Genomic DNA, 21,507 nt, shown 5'->3' on the forward strand with positions numbered 1-21,507 from the left:
CTTAAAAACTGCGGGCGCTGTAACTGAATTGCGTAGGTGCGTGCCATTGCGCGCGCCTGGATAGATAGACTGTCCGCGACACATGACGTCATGAAGGGTTTCTTTGTCCGCATCCCCCTCCCCCTCTCTATGCCTGGCTTGACTCACCACGTTATCTTCCAAACACGCCCGCATAGTAACAGTGCTAGCCAATAATCACACGTTTCCAAATATTCCTTTTCCCATCCTCCAGGTTTTTTCAACTTGTGACCACGTCACACCAATACGCCATTATCATTATTCTCTAGAGGTGTAAAAGTAACGAAAAAAAGCGTACCCGTATGTATTCGTTACTATAACAATTAGTACTCGTTACTATCGTATCGTTACGTTACTTGTTACTTCTGAAACCGCATTAAAAAGCTATGTTATGTTGCACCAACGAATTGAGTCGTATTTCGTACGCGTACATTATGACGTCGCGTAAATAATAATAAATAGAATTATAGAATATAAACAATCAACAATATTTGATAATTAACAGTTTTTGTTAACCAAGAAACAATTAAATCTCATTAATGCGGCTTTTTTAATATTATCTCTTTTAAGATAATAACAAAAAAAATGTGAAAATACGCGATAATAAAAAACAAAAACATACATATTTCTAATTTGTAAACAATACTTTCTTACGTTGTTTCTGTTCCAATCTCAAACTTTGTCTACACACACAATACCTTTAATAAACAGTAAAAAACTTTGACGACGAATTTCCAAATTATACTTTACTTAATAAACAAACATCGTTCTTTGTAACGCAAATTCATCAAATATGCGCGCGCATGCGTAAAACATACGAAAAATGCGAGTAACGAGATGCAGCCGTGTGTAACGTTTCGTTACTCGTTACTAGATGGCGCACCTGTTACACAGTACCGAATACATACGGTTTGCTACAGCTCTATATTATCAGTAAGAGCTTTGTGCGCGGTGTTTAGTTTTTGGAATACGTTTTTTATAAGTGCTGCGCAGCTCAGCGAACAAAGAGAGCCAGCCGGCGGCTACGCCGCGCCGTAACAGCAGCTGACCGAGTACAATGACCTTTCTCCGCATACGGCGCGCTATGGACGGTAAATTTCCATCAATTTGCGGCCTTTTTTTTTAAATTTTTTACTGTGACGCAATGTGTATGTAGCTCGTTTTTGTTATAAACGCTGCAGGTTGCAACTGTATTTTAATAAACTTTAACGTATTTCTTACACTTTACATATATTTAAACTTTTTTTTATGCCTCATTTTTCACGGTTTCTAAAAATCTGTATGTACGACCGAGGTGTACGTACGAACCGGGGGCCGTACGAGCAAGATCAAAAACGTTGAAGATGGAAAGTTGACGAAGTCTGAGATAGCACGGCAGCACAAGATATCAGCGTCGACCCTGTCTACGATATGGAAACGTAGGTACGCGATTATGAGTGCGGGGGTCATTGAAAATCGGTAAATCGGATTTAACGAAACATCGATTTAGAGTAAACATTTTCGGTAACCGTAGCACTTCGTTAAATCGGGGTTCTACTGTAATATAGCATTATTTTTTCAGTTAGTGATAGCCCCCTGTATACATATTATTTGTTTGTAGTTATGTTTTCAACAGTATACTGTAGTGTTGTCTGTTCCTCTCACATTCCAGACCACAGCTTTGCGAGCTTTCTGCAACAACACATCGACCAAGGCTTCCTCAAGGGCTTCGATGACAACGTCGGCCGACACATGGTCCCCAGTCACTTCGAAGTCAGTGCAGTCAGCTTTATTCACAATATTTAGTTATTCCAGAACTTGTTCCATTATTAGAGATCACTAATCAATTATAAGTAGTGTAACTGTGACTCTTGAACGACCCAGCTAAAGCAACCCTGTGAAAGAATACCCATTATGGTCACAAAAGTGTACCGTAAATATTAGTTTAGGGTAGAATAGAAAAAGTATTATGATGTGATGTGATTGATGATTATAATTGTATGATTATTACAAAACAATAAACACATAAAAAAATTCAATATTTTATAGGTGCTCAGTGTCAATATTAACTAGATAAATTGAATTCAAAGAAATAATAAATAATACATATTACATTTTGATCAGTTATAAAACTTTTACTCGTTTAGCATTTATACTGCATAAACTTTTACTTACTAGCACTTGTATGTTCTTTTGTACAAACGTATTGATCATTTAATTCTATGTACAGTACACTCCCTATTTAACGCGGTTGTCGGGGGACATAACTTTTACCCGCGTTGTTGCATAACCGCGATGTTTCGATGTGACCAAGGTCAAAAGGCATAAAACACCGCCTGTGTACTAATAGGTCGGCAAGCACGCACAGTATAGACGGCCCGCCTTTGTGCGGACTTTGCATCCGCAGTTTTCACTAAACGCGGGTGAAAAAATAAAAATAATAAATTTTAAAGATAAATATTAAATGTTGAATTTTTTTTTTCCGCACGCCGCGCACAGTTTGTCGCACGGCCTACGAGCGTGCCACACGCCGCCATACACACGTGCGGCACACAAACTGCTGCCAGTCTCGTGGTGTCAGCCACAGTATCTGCTTCGTCTGAGTGTCCGTAACAAAGTAAGTGCAGTGTGTGCGGTTACACACGATTCTGTGGTCAAAGTCTTCTAAATAGAAATGCCATAGTAATACTTCAAACCGAATATGAATCGAAATTGATTGACAAAATAAAAATTCTAGATTTACGTACTTACAGACAGCGTGTCTTTTGCAGAAGTATGCAGCAGATACGTGAAAAACGTTTCTAGCATTCGTACAATATAAAATAAAGAATCGTCTATCGTGTAAAGTGGTTAAACTTTGTTATACATGCTTACAGTAAATTATAATGGTCACATATGTGGGATACAAAAATTGCGCCAAAATAATTTTAGCGCAATCAGTGGCGCCGTATTAAAAAGTCTGTTAAACGTTGTCTTTACTTATTCCATCAAACGCTGTGTCGAGTTGCTTAGTGTGTGTGGCTCGGATCGGCAAGTATTATATTCCCCAGCCTCTGGTTAAAGGTCGGGAGGCCGCTACACATAAACATTTCCGGGGCTTGTTTACTACCTCACGGCAAAAGTGGTACAGTATGGTTCACGTAAGTATTGGACCACTGGGAATTCCTCGGCAAAGATTAAAAATACGCTAGCTGATTTACTTTACTATTTAATGTTAAAACATTATACCAAAGTAAAAAGATGAACGTGTATAATACAACGAATAATATTACGTCTGTAGATTCAAGTTATAACAAAACATTTGTATGTCTCCGCTTGTCAACACACGTGAACACGAGAAGTGTGCCGACGGAAATGAGTGAACTACTCAAGGTCACCAGACATCCCCCATTTCGGCTTAATCGCCCCTCTCATCACTGGCGCTTATATTCTACTCCTCCGTCTACCCGGGTGTCTTGGTCGCATATTCTCGGCTCGCCTCTCCCCTCCCAGCCGCGGCACCTCTCCCCTCCCAGCGCTTGCCGTCAACCAAGCCTATCCAACATCAATCCCCAGCCGAGTCACGCTGGATGATGTCGCTGGACGGTGGGCTTTATCGGGTCCCCTGTCCGATGCTTTATTTGTGGGTTAAAAAAAATGTTAAGAACTAGTGTTTCAGAAAATAACACTGGTCTGTATTGGACCATAATTTGAAAACACTACAAGATAGAGGAATAATGTACGGAGATATCTTGTTTAGAATTTCACTGCGGACATTTTCTACGCCTAGGCTTTTTTCTTCCCGATGCTTAGTTTGTGAGTTACAACGCAAAATTATCCTAATCGGCTGTCAACCATTTATTCCATTATTATTACAGTAGAAACTCGTTAATCCGTGACGCGCTAATTCGGGAATCAGATAATCCGGGACGATTTAAAAGTGCAGAAAAAAAAAGAGAAGTAAAAATTGTCAGCGCTTAAAATTAACGTCACGCGGGCCGGCGGCCCGCAAACACTGCAAGCCTTCGCATGGGCCGCCAAACTCTGCAACGCTCTTTGTACCGACCCTTTGTGTCGCTCCCCTTTCAGCTGTCACATTTGTCACTCTTTAAACTTGAGGGGGATGTCCTGACTTCTGCTTCCCGTCTCCCTTTGTTTGTTTCCACCCGCCAACGCACGGCAGGAGCCTGGCGAGTGACGTGTCTGGCTGGCATTCGGCTGGACGAAGTGGGATGAGTAGGGGGAGGGGGGGGGGGGGCTACCCAAAATTTATGTGTGCAAGTTCAGCACGATCTTATCTTTCTCTCTTCGGCTGTTGTAAATGACTGTGAACTAATGGCTAGGCAGTGCCGTATTTTTTTAAGCCGAGACTAATTCGAAGGCGGCCCTTGCCGTGAACGGATTATCCGGGGGTTATTACTTTTTTTTTGTACAGGATTTTAATTAGCCGGGCATCGGCGGGTTCCAATTAACACGAATAATGGAGAGTTTACTATTTTTTATCCATCTGCTGCCAAGGCGCAGTAAGCCTCGGTAGATGTTACGTCACATGACCTTGGCCTTAACCCAGCTGCACGCCGGTGTCTGAGAAGCTTGACAAGACCTTCCGGGCTTTTAATCGCTAGTCCGTGAAATTCAGTAATCCGTGATTATCTCGGTCCCGACCATCACGAATTAACGAGGTTCTACTGTTATTGTTATTATTATTATTATTATTATTATTTATTATTCATTTCTGATTGGGGGACATGGTTTGACCCGCGATATACCCGATTCCGCGATCTATCGGGGCGCGGTATACCGGGAGTTTACTGTATAATGATATAAATGATTTCTCAAATACCTAAAAAGTTAATAGGTATTTTTTTGAGCTACCCAGAACTTGCGTAAAATATCACAACTAATTGTCAGGTATTGGACTTCATAAGACCAGTCTAATTGATGAACACCACACTGCCATGCAGTAGAGAAGATCTCAGGAAGTCGGCAATCAAAAGGATCTCCACAGCGTCCAGGACGAAGGCTGCAGCTGTAAAGGGATCTACTACTGTGACTGCAGATCGGGATGCAGGAACTCTGTGAAAGCAGCATCACGTGGCTGTAAACTGCTAGAATCAGAGAGTCCGCACCATTGATGACATGGCTGGCTGGTGGAGGGCCGGTGTGTATGAGGTAGCGAGGCACGCTGTACTAGACGCGAGGCTGTGTGTGCAGGTGGTGTCTGCGTCGCTGTGGTTCCGGCTGGCTGGTGGAGGGCCGGTGTGTATGAGGTAGCGAGGCACGCTGTACTAGACGCGAGGCTCTGCGCAGGTAGTGTCTGCGTCGCTGTGGTTCCGGCTGGCCGCCCACCTGCACGGCTGGCTGGTGGAGGGGCAGGAGTGTATGAGGTAGCGAGGCACGCTGTACTAGACGCGAGGCTCTGCGCAGGTAGTGTCTGCGTCGCTGTGGTTCCGGCTGGCGGCCCACCTGCACGGCTGGCTGGTGGAGGGGCCGGACGGCCCGGCGTGCACGGCGCTCCGAGACAAGCTGGGCACGGACATGAGGTTCAGCGAGGCGCGCTGCGGCAAGGTGCTACCCGTCGCGCTGGCAGCCTACCAGGAAGGCCTCCCCCCTCATTACATGCGCAGTTACCACGAGCGCAAGGTCAGTGGTCTGTCACGCCTCCGATATTACAATCAAATATCACAGTGTTGCACTATTTTATTGCATAAATTATTCCTTTCAATCTCTACATATGAGCACTAATATTTTACTGATACAGTAGAATCTCGTTATAGCGAGCACGCTAATAGCGAGAACACGGCTATAACGAGGTATTTTTGAGGAATTTACGGCGTGATTGCTTGAAGCGGCATTTGTTATTTGTCTGCCTTATCTCAACCCCTCTCGCTCGCCACTAAACATCTTGCCGTTGACGCCTGTCACATTCTTCAGCCGTGCAGTCGCCACCTAAGTGCGTGGCTAAAAAAATAGAATCCCATCCTTTCTTTCTTTTATCAAACTTCCGTTAGTTATCTGTGCCGTGTGTAGCCAAAGTTTGAGATTGGAACAGAAACAACGTAAGAAAGTATTTTTTACAAATTAGAAATATGTATAGTTTTGTTTTTATAATCGCGTATTTTCACGTTTTTTTTGTTATCTTAAAAGAGATAATATTAAAAAGCCGCTCTAATGAGATTTAATTGTTTCTTGGTTAACAAAAGCTATTAATTATCAAATTTTGTTAATTGTTTATATTCTATTTATTATTATTTACGCGACGTCATACTGTACGCGTACGCAATATGGCTGGATTCGTTGCTGCAACATAACATAGAATGTTATGCGGTATCAGAAGTAACGAGTAACGTAACGATAGTAACGAGTACTAATTGTTATAATAACGAATACATACGGGTACACATTTTTCCGTTAATTTTACACCTCTAGTAGGCACTAACGTATTTATTTCCGAATCGCTAGGACAGTTTTCTTGTAACTTTTGTTTCGGTCAGTTGTTGGGGTATCTGTCCGGGAAAGGTGATGGTTTGAGTTTAATACCGAATTTATTTTCTAAAAAAGTTGACAGGTTTCTTTAAATGAAAAAAGTATAGTTTTCCATCGACTATTTCGTTTGAGGCATACGTGTGTTGCCGCAGCCGCACTCCTGCTTTTTTGTAAGGAATTAAATCGTCGCGCTACACTAGCACCACCTGTTAGCAACATCCCGAACCAACATGGCCGCCAGCAGACAGCCCGCGTCGGCAATAGATAGCAGGACAATGCTGCGTCGGCCGCGGGCTGAGATGCTATACTTACGTGGCATGGTAGGGTATTCTGGTTATTTTGACGCAATCGGTGATCGCATCCGTACTTATGGGGTATAGTTTTAAAGAGAATTCACACATCTGCTCACAGAAATTAAGATTTCGTTAATATAACCTGTTATTTTCCAATTATACAGGTTTAAACACAATTTTTATGCTATTTTCGGTTAATTTTTAATTTTTGGGGGCCAAAATTTGTCCAATTCGGTTATAGCAAGGACACGGTTATAGCGAGGATCAAACCCGGAACCGTGACACCTCGCTATAACGGGACTCTAGTGTATAATGTTAAGTTGCTTGTACTTACTAATGCTATATAACAAAGAAAAGTAATGTAAGCTTGAGGCAAGAGGTTATTTGATACAAAATTGGCCTACTAGCTTATTCAGTTTTGGTCATTTACCTCACTATATATCACCATTTTTTAATTTTTTTATTTTACACTAATTCCTACACTCATTGGATTTCATTTTACAAATGTTACTTTTTTATAACCTTCTAGTCAAAAGAATCTCAAAAAAGGTTTTTCGTTGAGAAAAATGCATAAAGTAAAACGTTTTGCAAATTTAATAATGAACAAAAATGATATCATCTAAATGGTTTGTATTTTTAACTGTTATAATTTAATTGGAAAATCTCCATAAGCCGTGCTGCGCGGCTGGTTCTTCTTCCACTGTACATCCAAGTCTTTCTGACCGCTGTCATCTACGTGCTCTGCCTTTAAACTGTGTCACTTATGCCATGTTAGTGTTTTCCTGGTCTGGCAGGGGTGTGAAAGATGAGACGAGGTACCTTGGTGCACTAATGCGTAGCGGGAGCGGGAGGAGACTGAGAGCACACTAATGGAGTGTGCACTTTTACTGTTCACACCCTTGATTTATGAACTGTGGTTTTTATTCTGCACTGGAAAAACTAAGTATTTTTATTCATATTTGCTTGGTTTGAATCACAGGTACTGACAAAAGTGGCACTAGAAAAGCTGTCAAAATAATGAAAATCAGAACGAAGCCAGTTTTATGTGTTAACTATGATGCCTTTTGTTGACTAAATTTAAAGTTGACAGAGTTTTGAATTATCTGAAAGAGTTGAGAATTATACCCAGCTAAATACTCCTGTAAAATGAAATTAGTTAGTCAATTTTATATAGAGTGTAAAAAGGAGGAATAAATAAATTTATTATTAAATAAATTCCTATTCTGTGGGTAATCCCTGACTGTACTGTGAACCACTGTTCTTGGGGAAACACCCATTCTACGGAGAATCCTCCTCCTGTGGGGAAATACCCTTTCTGTGGTAAGCCCCAGTCAGATGTACAGATTTGCTGGACTTCATTTCTTTGATGATATAACTTTTCTGGTTCAACATGAGTGGCAGAAACATGCTGAGAATCAAAATAACTAATGTAATAAAAATAACTGGTTTAACACTTTGAGTGCTATGGACGTAATTTTACGTCCTTCGATTTCTTTTGAGAAATGCGACGGACGTACTGGTACGTCCATGATCTAAAAATACTTTCCTTTGGCTAGTCGTAGTATTACGTCCGCCGTTTTACCAGTAAAAGTTCCTTTGTTCATTTTAGTTTTGAATTCCATCGCTAGATCGCATATGAATCGAAAATGTGGCCCGATAGAATCGATTGTTTTGCTTCGGACAACCTGACAGTTCATTCTACGAATGCTAGGTGGCAGTGTAGTTCTCAACTGCGCGACGTTTATGAAATAAACACATTTGTTACAGCTTTGCGTACTATACATACTGGCTTACACATACACGATAGTTTAGTGCTGTACACAAATAAACGGTACAGTTTTCTGATAGTAGGCTCTTATGTTTGTAAGAATTGTTTTTGATATGAGAGAAGGAAAAATTCAAAAATTTTTTTTTTAAATTTTGAATATTACTATCTAAGTACGTTTTATTTTTTATTTTTATTTATTATTTTGAATGGAGCATCTTTTGTATTTATAAGCACTAACATGTATATGTTGGAATTATTTTGGGGGCTTTCCCTGTTTCTCTACCTGTAATCTGTGGGTTTGAAAAGTCCAAAGGGGCTTTCCTATCTTCAGTGTTCCCAAAGATAGTAGGTGTTACATTTATTAGGGATTTCTGTGTGTAAATAAATAAATATTGTGGTAAATAAACATAAATAAGGTACCAAAAATGTCAAGTGATACAAGTGAAAGTAACTCACGAAATGAATGTGATGATAGTGATCTGGATCCAGAATTTTTTTTATCTTCAGATTATACAGATTCAGGTAGGATATATTTATGTATTGGTTTTTATGTATCGGCCTGATAGGGTTTTCAATTGACTGTGCAGATGTGCAATCAATGTATATAGAAAACTAAAAAGAATAGTAATGAAAATAATAAAAAGTATAATGCATGGTATCAAAAATTTTATGTATGTATAAGTTTTCCTAATTTCAACAGTAAAAAAATATGAACATTGCTGCGCTATGGTTTAGTAGAAATCATAACTATAATATAGAATCTTACATTTCTTGGTACAGAAACAATATTTGTTGCACATGCATATTTTGCTTGTGATTTCGCATGAAGTCCTATAGTAATTGAAATTCATCATAAGGAAATTTTTCTTTGTTACATGGAAATCCTAATTCACTTTACTATTTTCCACAGACAGTGATGAAGAAAACTATTCTGAAAGTGAACCTGAGAGTATTAGAAGTGGTTCAGTACCAGGTGTTGGGGCGAAGCAGAGGGCGAAGCAGAGGTAGAACAGGCAGGCGGAGACCTTGTAGCAGAGGTACAAGAGGCAGCAAAGTACGAAGCAGAAGTAGAGAAAACAGAAAGTTATGAACAGATTCGCAAGATGGATGGACGGAAATAGATGTGTATTCAGGGGAAACTGGAGTTATGCTAGAAACAGATTTGGATGAAGACAGTGCACCACTAGATTTTTTTTCTCATTTTATAAATACAGATATTATCAAGCATATGAAAGAACAAACAAATTTGTATGCTCGCCAAAAAATAAACAAGAAAAAACGTCTCAACCGAATCTCACCCAAAAGTAGGTTAGCGAGTTGGAAGCCTGTATCTCTAGGAGAAGAAAAGAAGTTTCTTGCTATAATTATTCACATGAGCATTTCTGAACGCCCTGATATGAAAGACCACTGGAGCACTACACCAGTGGTTTCCTGCAACTTTTGCCCTAATTTGATGTCAAGGGATAGATTTTTATCACTGTTAGCAAATTTTCATTTGAATGACAATGAGCACATGCAACAGAAAGGCGAACCTGGGTTTGATCCTTTGCACAAAGTGTGCCCACTCCTTGAACTATTGCGTCAGAAATGTAGAACATCATTTCAAGTTGCAGAAGACATTACAATCGATGAAGGAATGTGTGCCTACAGAGGCAGACTGTACTTCAAACAATACATGCCACAAAAACCCAGTCGTTATGGGATAAAGGTGTACATGCTATCCGACTCAAAGACAGGGTATGTTTGGAACTACGATGTGTTTTGTGGCAAAGACAATGTAGTTACTGATGTTGTCATGCGACTACTAGATGACTTGGCAGGAAAAGGTCACACTCTATTTACTGACCGGTATTACACAAGTCCTTCCCTAGCTGTGCAGCTAGAAAAAGAGCAGACAGGACTGGTCGGAACTGTTCAAAAAAACCGGCTTGGTATGCCTCGTGCACTTCGTACTCCAACTTTACAAAGAGGGGAGCAAATTTTTCGTAGGAAAGGAAACTTGATGGTGCTTTGTTGGAAGGATAAAAGGGATGTGTTCATGCTCACCACATGACATGAGGCTAAGATGATAACATATAATGACAGGAGGGGAAATGAGAAAATAAAACCTGCTGCTGTTGTCAGTTACAATGTTAAGAAGTTTGGTGTTGACCTTTCAGATCAGCGCATGTAATATGGAGCTTTCAACCACAGATCTGTGAAATGGTGGAGGAAGTTGGCATTTCACATGATTTTTATTGGCATTTCTAATGCGTGTATTATGTACAACCAGGTAAAACCAAGAAAATTATCAATTACATCTTTTATGAAGCAGATTGCCAGTGACTTGGCTGTGTTTGAAGAGGACCCACAAGATGCGCCAAGTCGTTCTGGAGCTAGTTTGGCTAGACTCACAGGGAAACATTTTCTGGAGAAAATTCCAGTTCAAGAAGGACAGAAACAGGTAGATCAAGGACTGGCACAGCAATTCGCAAGGACACAACATGGCAGTGTAGTGTGTGCAAACTTGCAATGTGTATTGAACCTTGTTTTTCTTGTACCATTCAAGAAAAAACTATACATCATAATGTACTAATATAATACAATTCTGTAGGTGACTAAAGAAATATTTTGAAGTGGATAACAGTGAAATTCAATAGACACATTGTGAATACAGTGAAAATTATTATTGTAATTTATTGTTTATATTTTCTAAAAAAGGTTCTGTTCAGACATGTCTCTAAAAATTAATTATTCAATATGTGTACCCATATATATTTTGTTTTGTAGAAGAAGTTACAAACTTTCAAAAAATGTTTAGTGCCCAATTATTATTAAAATAATTTTTTATCAAAAAATTATAAAAAAAGGCTTAAAATGGCCAGTTTTTCTAGAAGGGAATCCATCATTAAGCCCAGCACTCAAAGTGTTAAACCATAAAAAAACTTGGTTCAAACAAAAAAAAAGGTTTTTTGGTTAGTTTTTTTCCAACCCTGCATCCTACGAGTTATAATACGTCCAAACATGTGATATTTTTCATATTATGGGAGTTAAAGTGATTTTTCTGTTTTTCAAAAACCTTCCTTTTTTTCAACCCCTTTGGTCAGATATTGCCCATTAACAAACTCGACCAAGATTTTCTACTTCTATACATATTTTATGAATACGTTTGGAAGTGATTTGTGAATAATTACGGCAGTTATCGTGTTTATAAAAATGTAGTGTGTGTGTGTGTGTGTGTGTGTGTAAATATAAAAGATGGTTTTGAGGCTTATGGAGCAGGGAACAAAAAAAAAATTAAAAATTTTTCCAGAAGTCACACCTCGATAACGGCTACAATAGGTAGTATATTTCTAAAAAAAAATATTCATACATCGGATAATATAAAGTGTGCATGAGAAATTTTTGGATTTATCTTAAACTTAGTATATTATAAAAATTCACTTATCAGAGATAAAATAGATACAATTATGATTTAAATATTATTAAAAAGTGTAAACTATTAAAGATTTTTATCATATAGTAAGTAATTTAAGTATCAAAAGAATTAAAATAAAAAAGTGAATAACTATAAAAAAGCCTAGTATTTTGTGATTTAAAACAGTCATAAAAGTAGACTCGAATGTGTTACTCAATCCCTCTTTTTTCTATATTTCTTTGATGATCCCTAACCATGACCTTGAGTTCTCAATTCTCACGAGACGGGCTCATGCCCACAATGTACACCAGCTGTTTGTGCATCACACTAATTGTACCGTTCCATTGTGAACCTTACTTAAATTTTTCATCAAGGTTCCAAAAATTTTACCTTTGTAAACAAACAGCATGCACACAAAAAAAGAAGGAAAATAGCACAGAGTAGAAGCACTCACCCAAATGGTTGCTGATCATAAACAAAAACCCTATAGAGAACTGGAAATATTGTCTGATCTATCGATGTGTAATTTTTAACATCTAGCTGTTTGCATCCGTGTATTTTAGTTTTGATGACGGTGCTATGTTTTATACAAGGTATTATATGGATGAATTAAAAAAGTTGGAAAAACGTTATATTAAAACACATGTTATCATGTAGGTAAATGTGGGGTTATTCATAAATGTCATTTTCAATGTATTCCAAGTTTTTGGTAGTGGTATGTAGTATTTAAAAAAAAATTTCAATTGATAAACATCTTAATTAACATGACAATTTGAATTATCACTAGACAAGATGTTATGGTGAAATGTGATAAAACCGAAATAACACCTTAGAGCAGAACAAAAACACACATAAAACTGAAATGCAAGTTAATGCCCCATTTAGTACCAAAATATAACTTAAAACATGAAATAAATCAACAATTTGACAAAACATTACTTAAATTATAAAAATTTTATCTTTTATCTGGAAAATTCATTGAATACAATTTTTTTAGCATGATTTTTGTACCAGAATGTTTGACATAAATGGGATGGAAAATAATTAGTATTATATTTTTTAATCTTGCATCTCGTACATTAATAACAAATTTTTATATTAATGATGACATATTTCTCAAATACACAAAAATTTTCCAATTTATTTTCATTTTCTAAGAAGTTCTGTTCAAGTCATGCGTGTTACTATAGTTTACATTATTATTAGTCTGTGGGTAATTTGAATTGTGCCTACCTCAAAATATTTTATTTTCTTTTTCTTTTATAACTTTTAGGAGGCACCATGAATACAAGTAGCATTGCCAATTTTTCTCTTAAAATTTGTTTTGTTTGACTGAATTAATTTGGTCCCATCTGTAACATTAAGTGTATTAAACTTTGAGTAAAACATATATTACTAACATTATTACTAGTAATCACTGGAACAAATATGGGAAATCATTGAAGTTACACCAGAACAAAACAAAAAAAAAAAAGTCAAGAGGATTCTATATACTATTTAGAGTGTTAATTTGAAATATAAATTAACTCTTGAAATAATAAAATCATATCTGGTAGGTAAGTGGTTTACTTGGCCGTGTTGATTCATCTTCGTATGTTACACTCTAATATTGATGTACAAGATGAAGGAACATGTCTCAGCGGCCAGCCATTTCAAAGAGACGATGACTGATGAGTAGAGACCTGCAAAATTCGCGGATTCATTCGGTGATAAGCTAGAATTCAAACGCATATACCTCTTAGATAATTTTGCTATTGGCTTACTGTTCATCTGGATGAAACTCAACCAGTTATAAACCCTCAACCAAAGAATGATCGAATCACAGACAAACCAGCTGAGACGACTTACAAGTCGGCAGCCAATAAACTGGCGTTATTTGCCCGAGTGTACAGGGGTATGTGCAGTCTATCCTGAAGGCCATCGAAACCACGAATTTTGCAGGTCTCTACTGACGGGTTGTGGAAGCACACACGGCTGACGGCGCGGTGTTGCAGCTGGGGCACGCGCTGGCGGTGTTTGCGCTGCACGCGCGGGGCCCGGTCTTCGAGCAGTGCGCGGCCCAGCTGGAGCGGCAGTGCGACGCCCTGTGGCGCGCGGGCAGGCAGATGTGCGAGGTGCTGAGCCTGACCGGGAACCCCTGCACCAAGCCCCTGCACCGCGGGGGCGGGGAGGGCGCCGGCGGGGGGGAGCTCCTGCTGCAGGCGGGCGGAGACGGCCCCGACAGGTGCTACACGCATTCATGTACCTGTGCATGGTGATGAGTTTACTGGGTCATTATATGTTTGTTAAAAGAAAACTCAAAAACACAGAAAAGAGGTGTACGCTCTTTACACTAGCCTAAAACTGGCTTGAAGTAGTTAGATAGGACCAGTCTATGCTGGCATCATAATCCTAAAGGCAAATATGTATTTTAATATCTGGTTCATCATTTCCACCCTCATTTATATATTTTATTTACAATTTAAATTTGCTTTGGTTTAAAGCCCACAGTTTTAACGTACTTTGTTTTATAACACAATATTTTAGCTTGCATATTTTTATTTTATTTACCTACATTGTATTTAACCTTTAAGGTAGAATTTCTCCCCAGGATTATTTTGTTCATACATGTTCATCATGAATACACATGAAAGTTTCAAAGATATGTTTCAAAGATATGTTTTAATGTGTAGGTTATTTTCTTTCTCAGTGTGAACGTACAGCAATTGAAAACGTCATGTTTATAATAAAAAAAAACACTATAAGGGCCTTCAATGCACTTAACGGCTGCGTTTTGAAATGTTTTCGGAACGTTTCACTTCGAATATGGCCGTTGAAAACGCTAGAAAGTTGGAAGTTGAACAATGCTTGTGTTGCCTTATTCCACTTTGCGTAGTTTATAAACCCAGCCTTACAGCTGAGATCACACAGAAAATGTTAATATCAGCCGGTCGCTGTCAGTTAGAGCTGTACCGATTCACAAAATATTGCTGATATATCTCTCTGCCGATTCAATTACATTCTTTAAATAATTCATGCAATGAGGAATTTGGATTTAATAAAATTTCTTGGACATATGCCATTGCAGTTTTGCACAGTTTGTCATGGGAAAAATTCATAAATGCTAAATAAGAAATAAAATATGAAAAAATAAACCCACAGAAAACTAGCCTAAATCAGCTGATGTTTAGGTTCATCATTTGGTCTGTCTGTTTACATCAGCTCATTTAGGCTTCTTTTCTGTGGGTTTATTTTTCTTTTTTATTTCTTATTTTGCTGTTATGGAAAAAATTCATAAATGTGCAAAACTGCAATGAAATATGTCCAAGAAATTTTATTAAAACAATTCAACTGTTGCCAATTCACAGATTGCATGCAATGCAAATGCACAATTGTTTTAGTTTTGGTAAGAAAAAGTTAATTTAAATGAATGATAATCTAATATGAACTAAATGGGATTTCTTTTTTTCAAACCAGCCAGAGTAATATAATTACAAAAACGAGTGCTTACCTAAAGTTTGCTGTCATTTAACATTTTACAATAAACAAATCAACACAATTTACATAGCCATACATTGGCTCTCTGAAAACATTCAATTAAACTAGCATTGATTATAAAATTCTTAGATTTTTATTAAGAAAACATTCTTAATTTTTCAATGAGTGTCTTTTAGTGCCATAAAATATTCCAAATGTGCTGAAAAGTCTCTCAAATGTAACACTAGTAGCAGGTACACTTATGTGCTTTGCAGCAGAAAGAAATCATTTCTGTTGTACAGAAATTACTTATTTATTTGCATTAACTTCTCTAAAATTGATATCTGCGACTGCATGATTGTGGTTACGTACCGTATGTACCCGCAGAAGGGTCGCCCCTTGTCATTTAACATTTTATTTAAATTCAATTTTAAAGCTTGACTTAAGTTAATTAAAAAATGTCTTTGTCACAATATTATGAACTGTTCGGCTTGTAATATCCTGTTTCTTTAATAAGTTATTCTTCAATTCCAACTCAAATTTTGCTATTTAGAGTAACTATTACTAACGATGCACATCAGTTCAGTGTTTAGGTACATATTGCTGATAGTTATTATTTATACTTCTTGAATCAACATTGATAATTCCACGTAGTTTTATATTACAAATTTATAGCTTCATAATACAGTTAGTCCATAAAAGAATGTCTCAGTTATAAATTTTAATAGTAACAACTGTAAGTATTGTAGAGTGTTGGTTCAAGGTCACAATTAAAGAGTAACTCAAACAGTTTTAGATAAATGCATGCACGAGTATTGCTTCGTTGCTTTCTCGCTTGCAGCGCCACCTACACAGAATGGTGACTCATGAGCGTTATTTCCCCAAACAGTAGTGGGTGAACCTGTAAACTTTATTTGGCAACAGGATGGAGCCTCTTCCCTATTGGAATGGTTGAATGATCAAGTCCCTGACCGTTGGATTGGTCGTAATGGTCAGACGCTGGCCTCCAAGTTCACCTGACATAATGCCATGCGATTTTTTCCTTTGGGGATTTATAAAAGACCTAATGATTTGCCAGAATTGAGACACAGAATTGAATAGGCTATTGCTTCCAACTCCGTACTTGTTAATCAAATTGTGGGAAGAATTGGACATTAGGTTGGATGTGTGCCATATAGCTAAAGGTGCACATATTAAATATTTTTGTAAGAAAAACTAGGTTAGTGTACCTTATGATTTGTTTAAAATAGTCTAAATTAAACTGTTACAATATACCATTGAAACTGGGACTTTCTTTCATGGACATCCTGTGTTACTTCTGGTCTCTTGGAAAGTTCACTTCAGATTGTTTGTTCCAATCAAAGGTTTTTGCTGTAGTAATGGGCATATGCCCCGTTACACATTGAATTGAAACTTGACCAGAAAAAATGCCTTTGATTGGAGAAATCTGTTGAGGTATTGCTACAGAATCATTGGAAAACAATACAGTATTAATTTTTTTTTCATTTCAGCATGTTTTAAAAGTATTCAGTGTGAGCGTATGATATTGTGTATTGTTTGACTGTGCCTCACACAATGATTAAAATTAGTGATGGATCAAATCGTAAAATTGATTGTTAAAAGAGTGGCTCAAATCAAAATCTAGATATCAAGAATCAGAAATAATTTAAAATATGAGCTAAGAGCCATAAATTAAAGTTTTACAGAAAAATTCAACCTGTAAAATTTTTATTTTAATATTTAAACAGTTTACATGTTTACATTATTGCACATTTACAATACAGTAGAACCCTGTTATAATGTTCCTGCATATCATTTTTTCCTGCTTATAATGTCATATTTTTAAAGTCCCAATATTTACCCCATAAGGACAATGTATTTATTTCCTGCATATAACGTTCATAAATAGTGTGATTTCCTGCTTATAATGTTTGCTTTCTAACATTCTATAAATGGGGAAAAAATGTTTTAAAACCAAATTATTCGAACACTTACGATAAAAAGTTTCCTTTATGTATGTTTATGTTTACAATCACTGCCATACAATACATGAAGTTTGTTAAAATACAATTTTATGCAATATACTGAAGGTACATAATGTTCATAGTTACGTGTCAGTTGGCACCCTTAGTCAACTCTTCTCTTCCTTGCCATTCCAGTGGGTATTCAGATGCACGTACATAGTCCTACGATATTTAAGTTGCCAACCATTGAGCGAGGGCATAACTAAAAGTGTTTTCTATTGCTTACAAATAATTTTTTTTCCTTCATACGTAGGAATCCCAAAATTAAACATTTTCAGGTGGCGAAGGAGTAGACGTTCTCACTCTGAATGTTGTCATCATGAATCGTGAGACAATTTTACAAAAAAAAATGTGGCAGTGTATCTTTAAAGACAAACAAAATTTAACCAGGGGAAAAGACGAAGTTGAAAAATTGTTGGCTTGTTTCAGAAAATTCATGTATCAAGTATACTATCTTTGGTTTTAACATTAAAGTTGTTTACATAGCTTTGTGAGTCCATTGGTACAAAGCTCGAACATTGTTAAGTGCTAAATTGAGATTTCCTGCTTATAACATTTTCCTGCTTATAATGTTTTTTTTCTTGTGCTCCCTTGAAAAACATTATAACAGGGTTCTACTGTACTTATGTGTGAAGGATGTAAACCATGGGAAGTTGTTCTCTGGAGGGCTGCCAACTGTGACGGCACGCTGCGCAGAGACCTGACGCAGCTGCCCGTGACGGAGCACAGCAGCGGCGCGCGCTACGTGTCTGCCTGCAACTGCGGGCGCAAGCAGGGCGCGCGCGAGGACCCCTACTCCGCCCGCTCGGCCAACCACGACTACTACACGCTGCTGGCCGAGGAGTGCGGCTGCCGCGGCCTCGAGAGCCTGTCCTTCCCCGTGTTCCAGCCCAGCACGCAGGACTTCAGGTGCGCTGCGGGAGTTCATTTCCATACGCTCCTTAAGACCGGCACAACCTTTGGAGGGTGCATACTGAGTAGCTTTAAATTGCTAGTGAAACTTATTAAAACTATTCCATAATTATTTATTTTTTTATGTATGATTAATCTCGCTTTAATTTATATGCTCTGTGTACGCCTGCTGGGGTAAAAGGAACAAGCTTCCCATGCTTTATTCACGCTGTGAAGCGACCCTTAACCCTCGAGGAAATGTAATAGCCTGAGCTGTCAAAATAATCATCTGACCACAATCACTGAAGTTGGAGGATGGGGCTATGTTTTATCATGTCAGGATAACTGAGTATTTATTCCTTACGTTTGAAGCTGAATGTTTTCTACCAGATCCGTACAAGTTTCCACAGGGTGGGCACAGTGTTGTGGGTTTTACAGACACGTATAATATAAGGCCTCATCAGTCTGCTGACAGTTTTAATACAAGTGTTGAAAATAAAGTAATGGTAACATACCTGTAAAGATAGACTAATAAATGTACAAGCAAACAATCATTATACATATTCCTTCAATATAATCACGAGCACAGTCGTGGATCTTTTGCCAGATATCAGGAAGCCATAGGCTACCGTTGGCAAGGTGTGGTTTGTTGATGTCAGCGACGGAGCGTCCTACTGCTCGTTTCACAAACAGCACGTCGGGAAGTTGGATGCCTCAAAAAGGGTTCTTTCAACTTAGGAAAGAGGTTGTAGTCACAAGGACTCATGTCAGGTGAGTACTGAGGGTGTACCAACACCTCCCAAACACCGTCGCAAAAGATCACTTACAGCTTGTGTGCAACATGGCAACGAACATTTTCATTCATCACGATAGGGAGATTGTCTCGCAATAAACGTGGACGTTTGCGCCGAATAGCCGGGCGCAGATTGTGCTGTAGAAATCGACAATAGTAGACTGCGTTGACAGTTTCTGCTTGAGGCACAGCATGCGTAAGAATGACACCCTTGTAGTATTCACAATCAGCATTTGACTGGGTTCCTGATGATACTTCTGTGGACGTGGCGAACCTCGGTGACGTCATTCATTGGATTGACATTTTAATTCAAGCTCATAGGCTCGAGCCCATGTCTCATAAATGGTGACAATGTGCTGCAGAAATCTGTCTCCGTCATTGCGGTATCTGTCGAGGTGGCTACCAGGCAGTGCATACCGTTGCCATTTCTGTATGTCAGTGAGTCGATGTGGAACCCAGCGGGATGCAATTTTCCTCATGTTAAGTCTTTCCTTCAGTATGTGACACACTGTTTCATGACTGAGCCCAACTTCGCGGATATTTCCTGGACAGTCCATCGACGGTTTATGAAAGGAGACCACTCACATGATGTCAACGTGATGTTGAGAAATAGATGGCCAATCTGAGCGGTGCAAATCTACAGTCTCGGTCTGACCAGCACGAAATGCTTTGACCCATTGTGCAACCATCCTACATGGTAACACATTCACACTACAGTCTTCAGATAATCCTTGATAACATTATGATGCATTTTTGCCATGGGCAACCTCTGTTTTAGTCCATGACCGCTGATAATGTATTGTAAACATTTTTTAGAGTGGTAGAAATAACCCTGTCTACTTCAACACCACGCAGCAAATACCCCTTCTACTTGTTCTATGTTTTATGTGCTCTACACATCGACAACAGTCACCTCACTGCCTGTTATCCTGTTTGCGCATGCCCGATGTTCTGCGACTTTCTGGGCTTCATTGCCACTACATTATTTACAACCCTCGTATTTTTTAACTTTTTCCAGTGAAATGCGGTTAGCCGATAATGTAGGATGTTGTTAGTTATGTCTCTGAATAACCATGATAAATCATTTTTTTTATGTATTAGTTTTACCTAAATTTACATGGCTCGTTGAATGTAGTGAAAAATAAAAACCCTCCATATAAATAACCCTAAAAAAATCCCAACAATCTCAGGAATATTGTTTTCTCTCCTGACAGGAAAACCCCTTAGTCATCCCAAAACCTTTCCCAAATTTCTGGATCCCACACACTCATTACCAATAAGTGTTTCTGAAATCTCTGGGTTTTTTAAGCATGGGTAGTTACAGCATGGTTGGTTTGAAATGTGCTGAGATTAAAACATTTGAATAGTAACAGTATTTGTGCCTAATGTGTGTTTCGGGGTCCAAATGGTTTATGATTTGGTGGTTAACTAATTTAGGAAAATTTGGTATTGTGTAGCCATATCAAATAAATAACATTTTTTTAAATACAGTAGTCACTGTATGTAGACTTGTGTCTTCTTTCCAGCCGAGAGCTGCTGCACATGCGTCAGTGCATGACGTTTAGCAAAGAATAGGAAGGTTTTTATGTAGGCTATTGCTTAAAGATTATTTATAAGTCTGTGATGACTTTCAATTGTTTCAAGTGTAACTTAAACTTGACTATCTGAATGCCATTCCCCTATTTTTTTTTGTAAGTAGCTTGAACAACATGGTGCCAGAATGAGGTTAGAGAGTGTTCATACTCAACATAAATAATGTAAACAGTTTAATTAAGTATTAATATAGATTAAGGAAATGAAATAATTTTAAATATTTATAAAATAAATTCACTTTTCATTGAAATATAATTTTTGGCATTTGTTTAGCATATCTCTAGAAATAAAAATTGTGCATGAATATTAATGCCTTGCTGCCTCCATAATAGAATAGGGAATCTGAACTGATCAGCAGGGGGTGCTTGAAGCCAGCGGGGACGGGGGAGGGGGAGCTAAGAGCGTCGCCGTGCGGTGTGTGCGCAGGGCCGCGCAGCTGTTCCCAGGGGCGCCCAGGAGCGGGGCGAGGGACGTCCCCCGGCAGGAAGGGCGGGAGCTCACTGTGGCCACCCCTCAGGGCAACACGTCGGGCTGCAGCCTGGGTGAGCTGTGTTTTAACATCAAAACACATGTTAATACACCGTGGAACACCGAAGTTAAATGTGAATCATGAAATGTAGCAAAGTCAAAACAGTTTTTTAATTTCTTAAGATTTTGGTCTTTGGAAAAGAAAAAAAAATGATGTTCAGTATGAGTTGGAAGTTTTATGCTTTTTTTAGTGTGAAAAAAGTGTATGATCCTTATGCAAGTTTTTTTTACCCAAAAAAATTAAATTTTAATATAGCAATGTGAAGTTGTTTATGTGCCTAAATAAATCTCCTAAGTTGGTT

General features: G+C 38.3%; 1 protein-coding gene across 2 annotated transcripts in view; it reads left to right on the forward strand.

Moving 5' to 3' along the window:
• LOC134532186 (nonsense-mediated mRNA decay factor SMG8) overlaps window positions 1-21,507 on the forward strand; it is a 47,635-nt gene that overhangs the window by 11,209 nt on the left and 14,919 nt on the right. For both annotated transcript variants that reach the window (XM_063368592.1, XM_063368593.1), the window contains exons 7-11: window positions 1,670-1,770; window positions 5,404-5,619; window positions 13,915-14,144; window positions 18,097-18,309; window positions 21,104-21,219. In XM_063368592.1, coding sequence (XP_063224662.1) covers window positions 1,670-1,770; window positions 5,404-5,619; window positions 13,915-14,144; window positions 18,097-18,309; window positions 21,104-21,219 — 876 coding nt within the window. The remainder of the gene's footprint in view (window positions 1-1,669; window positions 1,771-5,403; window positions 5,620-13,914; window positions 14,145-18,096; window positions 18,310-21,103; window positions 21,220-21,507) is intronic.

This window comes from Bacillus rossius, chromosome 5, assembly GCF_032445375.1.
Source record: "Bacillus rossius redtenbacheri isolate Brsri chromosome 5, Brsri_v3, whole genome shotgun sequence".
Lineage (NCBI taxonomy): Eukaryota > Metazoa > Arthropoda > Insecta > Phasmatodea > Bacillidae > Bacillus > Bacillus rossius.